The sequence below is a fragment of the Protopterus annectens genome, chromosome 13.part0 (assembly GCF_019279795.1).
Source record: "Protopterus annectens isolate FY-2018-M chromosome 13.part0, PAN1.0, whole genome shotgun sequence".
Classification (NCBI taxonomy): domain Eukaryota; kingdom Metazoa; phylum Chordata; order Ceratodontiformes; family Protopteridae; genus Protopterus; species Protopterus annectens.
The window spans coordinates 777,095,576-777,102,308 of NC_056747.1; the positions used below are offsets into that span (position 1 = coordinate 777,095,576).

The 6,733-nt window shown below is 37.4% G+C and overlaps 1 protein-coding gene across 7 annotated transcripts in view; it reads left to right on the forward strand.

Annotated features, from left to right (window-relative positions):
* ABR (ABR activator of RhoGEF and GTPase) overlaps positions 1 to 6,489 on the forward strand; it is a 2,680,879-nt gene extending 2,674,390 nt beyond the window's left edge. For all 7 annotated transcript variants that reach the window (XM_044054480.1, XM_044054482.1, XM_044054481.1 and 4 more), the window contains one exon: positions 1,375 to 6,489. In XM_044054480.1, the coding sequence (XP_043910415.1) occupies positions 1,375 to 1,464 (90 nt within the window). In that variant the 3' untranslated portion in view covers positions 1,465 to 6,489. The remainder of the gene's footprint in view (positions 1 to 1,374) is intronic.
* The last annotated feature ends 244 nt before the right edge of the window (positions 6,490 to 6,733 follow it).

The window sequence follows — 6,733 nt, forward strand, 5'->3', positions numbered from 1 at the left end:
TATCTGCTTAGCAAACTATCTATAATTTGTGGAAATGGTTGTCTGTGTAACTGTATACTGTAATTATTATGTATTCACAGTTTATATTATGTTATGCTTGCAGTGGAATGTCCTTTTTTTATGTTTATTGTGGAAAATTTCTCCTCAGGCCTGGAGTGAAAATGTACCCAGCTCAGATGGACAAACTTATTACCAAAATATAAAGAAGTAAAGCACCTTTCATCTTTTCTTGGGTTTCCCCTTCACCTCTCAGAAGTTGTTTGAAATGTTCATAAAACTGTGTGGCATTATTCTGTGTTACATTCCTCCTGTCTCCATGTCTCAGGTGGCATCAGTGCCTGTTATGGCCTTGTCTTCTTGCCCAGAGAGGATCTTGCATACCACCCACTACACGAGTAGTTGCTGATGGTATGAGTACATTCCACTACAATAAGCACCTCTATCATTGTATGACTACACATTATTATTAAAGCTTTTTTGACATAGGCTTATGTTACAAACAGCATGAAAAAGGCTGTGAACTAATGTGGTAGAGTAAACTGGGTTCATACAACGGCTGTGGCTTAAGGGACATGATTTCTTTCAAACATATCGTAAAGATGCAGCCCCTGAAAATAGTTGCATCACTTATGCAGTGGGTTTCAGGATTTGTCACATGCACTTTTGTGTGTTAACTGTAGTTAGCTGTTGTGCGTTTAATATTTAGAATGTGTATTTGTGTGCTTTGAGACGGTGACTTGGTGAAATCTTTAAGACTTAAATATTTGAAGTGATGTACAAAATCTTGCCACTTTTTTGTTTAACCTTTTAATTTCATGTTTTCAGTGACTTTCATTTTATTACAAGTATGGTTGTCATGATTTACTCTCTCCACTGCTTTTTCTGTTTTTCGTTGGTTTGTATGAAATAGAGCAACAGGGAATAGGTCTCTGTGAAACCAACAGGAATAATACAATCCATTCAAGCAGCCAGACTGAAGTTATTAGACTACATTATATTGTACTCATACCTCTGAACCACTTAGAGCAAGAAATCTGGGCAAAGACATAAAAAATGAGGGGACAAAGGCTTAACAATAGGGACAATTTTGAAATACTGCTCTTTCAAGTTTAGAAAGTTAATAGAATAACAGGTTTTCATTAGCATGAATTTTCTGAAAGGTAGAAAGTCTGAATCTCAAATGTCCATCATTTTCTGACTTCATTCCTCAATGATTTGCCAGAAAGCCACAGTTTTATGAGAAATAGACCAGTAATAAGAGGCAAAAAATTTGGACATTCTGTGAAAATCTGTACAGTTGAGAGTTATGAGTACTTGATTCTTAAAGTGAATACACTACAGAAAATAATATTTACTTTCTGTTTTCTCCTGCAGGTTCAGGTCCTCCTTTACTACCTACAGCATCCCCCAATCTCCATAACAGAACTGAAACGAAACACCCTCTACTTCTCTACAGATGTATAATTTCTGTAACTGGGAAATATTTGGTCCAGCTGTGAATCTTTTAGCAGAGACATTTTCAGACAACAGTAGAGTGTCTACATAAAAAGTTCAGAGACAAACACACATCACTTTGTGTTTTCTACTACCATTTAAAGACACCTGGTATTGAAACATCGTTGCTCCCCTGCTGTAGATTAGCTGCATTTTGTGTACCTGACATGGTCGACCTAAATGTTTGTACTTGTGGTGAACAAACACTGTGGATGTGGTATCATCGTTTTTTCACATATAGTGTCATTCCACCTCTCTGATAGCTTTACAGAGGCCAGAAGGGAGCTGCATTTATCTTTTCCTGTACTCAGGATTTTACAGTCTTTTTAATCCCTGTGAACCTAAAAATGACTTCCTACTACCTTCTACAGCCACAATTTTGCCACGCAAGTAATCAGAGTTTGACAGCTGGAGTTGGGCAATTCCTTTACCACGTCAGCTGTGTCTGAATTATTACCTGTGCTGTCAGTCAGGACCAGTGCCCAATATGACCAGACGACACAAGAAGAAAACAATAAGGAAGATTAGCTGAACTGCTTCCATTTTGGACAAAAGGGCATTATACAACTTCGCTCCATTTAAACTGACTGGAGGAAATGCACATGTTGCCTCTATTTCTTCAAAGGCAAGGACAGACAGTTTTAAACCTCTGCATTTGTCATGACAAAATATTTGGAGGGTTCACAGGTTATTTTAGCATCATTTACATAATCAGCTGAATAACCTAACAAAGTTTCAAGGTCACAGTTTGCACTCCAGTACAGTTTCTAAATAAGTTTATTCTTTTTTCATTCCAAGTAATAAGTGAAATATAGTTTTTATGCCAGCAAGCAAAGCTCCTTATAGCTGTTATGTGAATAGGCTCATAGGAGTAATAAGTAGATAGGTAGTGTTATTCTTTCAGAGTCCAGAAGTGCAAGTGACAGGTATCTATTTATGTTGTTTGGTAGGGCGGGGGTATGGTTACTATAATTTGTTGGTTTGTAATTTAAATGCGGCAATCTAAAGACCAGGCTCCAGCAGTGTAACACACCATAATAGCCTCCACTGTAATTGTGAAATGTAAAACATATACTTACCTGCCTTCCTTTAAGGTAAAGTATTCTAAGAAGACCTTTTCTATTTTTGTTTTAAAAAAAATTATATGAAGTATGGCGAGTGGATAAGATTTCTGGCTGACATTTGCAGTATCTTGGCTCATTCCTGCCTCTCATCACTGTCTGTCTGAAGTTTGCATGTTTCTCTCATCGTCTGCGTGGGTTTTCTCCAGTGCTTGCTTTTATCCCACCTCTAGAATCATGTTGGGTAGCTACATGAAATGTCTATTTATGCTGTATTCACTACTTGGCCTTATAGCCTGCATCATGGCTGAAAATGGTCTATGAAAGACAACTTCACTTAACTGGTTAAAATATAAATGAATTATATAAAAAAGTACTGAAACCTATATATAAAATGTTTTCCTGACTTCGTGTTTGTTGGTACTTCTCTGTAGTCAGGTCAGGTATGCTTTTCCCAGTTTGCACCACTCTGGTGTATCAGTTACAACAGGACAGTATATAGCAATGCTTTAATTCCATGCCAGTGGACAAGTATATTCTGCTCTCCCTTTTGTGATAAGTTTTAGGAAGAAACATTATTAATTACTACAGCTAACAAGTATCATTTCATTGCTTGGTACCATGTCACGTAGATCACAACCGCTTGACAGTTTCTGTATGAGAGTGTGGCTTTTTTTTACATTTGCTGCATTCAAAAACAACGCATTTGTGTTTTTTACACCACAATCACAGCCTTCCAGAGAAAGAGTGAATCAGATATTTTTAATGTGTGCCAGTGATTGCAATTTTTCCAAGGTACAACGGACTTCAAATGAGCATTATAAAGTAAAGGAGAATGCAGAAAAACACTTTTAAATTTGCACTTAAACTATATAATCCGAATGCACGTGCTTCCAGCTTTATGTACTCCAGCTCTCAGTTTAATGCAGTTTCAGTTGATCGGCTGTGGAATGAGCTGTGCTGAGGAGGTGGAGTTAACTCAGAACGCTGTTAAAGAATGTTTAGTGTTGTGTTAAAAACTATCCTTTGTGACAAGTATCTGTGGAAAATTGCCATGCAAACATTCATGCAGCCCACTGTAACACATCTCACAAGAGTGAGGCAAAGTAACTTTTTAGGGTGTATAGTGATATGGTGAGGCTGAGATGTATTTGTACCCATTTCAGAGTTTAGTGGTATGAATACACACAAGTTGAGCAACTGAATTCTCCAGTGTGTAAGTGTCATTGGAACAGTATGAGCAGTTCTACAAAGACAACTATAAATTACTTCTTAAACTAATTGGAGACAATAAAGCTAGGCCGCTGTCCCACAGGACTAATGTTCATTTGTGCCACTCGCATCTGAACTCCAGAATGGTCAGATGGTGAAACAAATTTGAAGCAGCTGACAGCTTGTTGTCCTGTTTTAGGAGGAAGACATGGGACTTGCTCTTTTAGTTTGACTTCTTGTTCAGGCCAAAAGCCTAATCTCAGAGCCTAGCTAAAAGGGAACTGGTGTGACACACATTTAGTATATCACCCTTTCAGAAGCATAAATGATATATGCTGAAAAATGTCACTGCACATTACTTCACTTGGACAGGAAACGAGTCTTGCTCATCTTAAAGATTTGGTAAGGAGCTGTCCAGGGTTTCTGATATATGGAGAGTGACAGTGGAGTTGGAAAGGCTTGAGGGTGGGTAGGGAGTGGAGAACACATAAATATGTACGAGGGACAGCAGAAGCACAAGTGAACATGAAGTCTTCCCAGTTAGTTTCCTCCTCCTATATGTGACACAGACATCTAGACCCCTAGTGCTGTCTCAGAACTAGTCAAGAATTCCTCAGGGCTGCTTGAGCTTTTCAATTTCAGGCTGTTTATGACAAATAAGCACTGACCCAAGTGCTTCTGCAAATGATACAGTAGTATCAGGCAACAATATGTCATTCGTACAGCCAGACTACTAGTTTTTAAGGCAATTCAGTTCTGATGCAGCTTTAGACTTGCAGTTTCACACTGATAACAAGGGAGTGGCCACCTAACACTCACAAAAATCTCAGTATGTTAGAAATAATCCAAAATATATTGATTAAAAGAGATCAGTTTGGTTAAAGTGTTATATCACAGTAAGGAATTATTTAACTCTATTATTGGACTGCGTACATATGGTATTACTCACATGTGCAAATGCAGGAAAAAAATGTATATTAATTGCTCCATTTTGACCATCCCTCTGCCATCTGTTCTCAAAGTTACCATGCAAATGCAATTTCATTAAAGATAATTGAAGTTTCATGTGCACAGCAATTTTCAAACATATTTTAATGGGGGTAAAAGATCCGCTATTCCCCTGCCCTCAAGAGAGCTACCCCATAGCAATCTCATTCACAGAAATGATGCTGTGGGCAGTTGTGTAAAGCATCTACTCCAGTTAAAATATGTACACAATTATATATATATTAGATACACACAAACACACACACTCTCTTTTGGCTTTCAAGAAGATAAAATTATGACTACGCCACACTCAAGGTGCTTGTGGTGTTCATTGCGTATATAAATCCACTAGAAAAAAAGTTGCATGACATTTACGTTTAGGTGTCTGAAAATAAACCCATTTCTGTATCAAACTGTAACAGTTTGCTGTTTTCACCACCAAGCTACTCACCAGTGTGATCCACAAAGTCTTTCAAAATCAAGTAACTTCACAGTATTTATTTTGTATTGCCTTCTGGTTCCAGACATTTGTACTAAAGTCTGAGGTGAACAAATTGAGAGTTGCACTTTATTGTCTAAGATAAACCTTGTCTCGTTAGGGTTGTTACCCTCAAGATTGATTTTTAAAGTTCCTAATCAACACTGCGCCCATGCTTGATTCACCTAAACTCCCCAGTACATACCCTCACCTTGGCGTTCTTGATGCTGGTCCTGAGTTCATTCGGTGATCTAGGAATCACCACATCTGCACTACTTTTGCAGTCCTAGGTCAGAAGACAGACTGGTTAAGGTCTAGATTTTGTACTCTGCAGTCTTGATCTAATCTCTGAGCTGTTTTTGCAAGACTTTGCAGTTAGCTATACAACATAGTTCCTTCCACCCAGATGTTCAATAGATGAAAAAGGCAAAGATGATGAGATATTGTAAACTAACAGTGTGATCTCACATACTTCATCTCAACTGACTAGTTTGATAAGTATGACATCTAAGCAGTTTTATTGCTGAGTAACTATATGACAGGTTTAAGTATGTCAGCATTACTATTGCTACACTTAAATGTTTTTGTTATATTCTTATTAGTGTGTTGTTTAAAGAATAATTTAATCAAGCTGTGTTTTTGCATTTACACCAAACCCAGAGAAGCCAAGGCAGTCAGTCCTAAGCATCGTCCGGACAGACAAAACTTCAAATGAAGAGTTGCATTTGTTATGTATATTAGTAGAAAACTGAAATAATAACTTGAAATTCAACCTTATTTTGTAATGTTGCATAAATGTGTACAGATGTCAGCTATATTTATGGTAATAAAAACCCTTCTTACTGAATTCCCATGGAAATACGTCCTTCAGTGGCAAGAACTGTTAAACAGAGCCTTGTTATTGAACATGGAACAGATGCTGTGGATATGGGTACACCATGTCACATAGTTACAGTGTGGAAAGCTGTAATTTGGTAATTTTACATGTCCATTGACCCTGCTTGCCAGGTACATATAATATGCGTGCAGGTCAGACTATCACACAAGCCTTTCTTTTCTGTGGACTTGAATTCTGTGTGACCTGATCTCAGATCAGGCTAGAATAGTTTGTTCATTAATATTTGAATATAAGAAGTTGTAAAGTTTTTGTTTTATTTCTCTGTATTATTATTTTTTTTGCTTCTATAGATGATTGCAAACTTTGAATAGATTACAACGATGTGACAAATAAATGAAAGAAATAATATTTGCACAAAATGGGCTTGATTACTTTCTTCAGCAGCAATGACATGTTTTTGCATCATACTGATAATGCATATTGAACAGACAACAGGAAACTTACTTTACTGCTAAAATTATCATTTCAGCATTCAGATCACTGTAGAGCAGCCATCACTGGGTAATTTGAAACAGTCCTCTGTTGTTATTATTTGATAACTGGGGTAGTGGATTACCCACTGAACACCCATTTCTCTGGCCAGACAGTAGTACTGGTAAACAG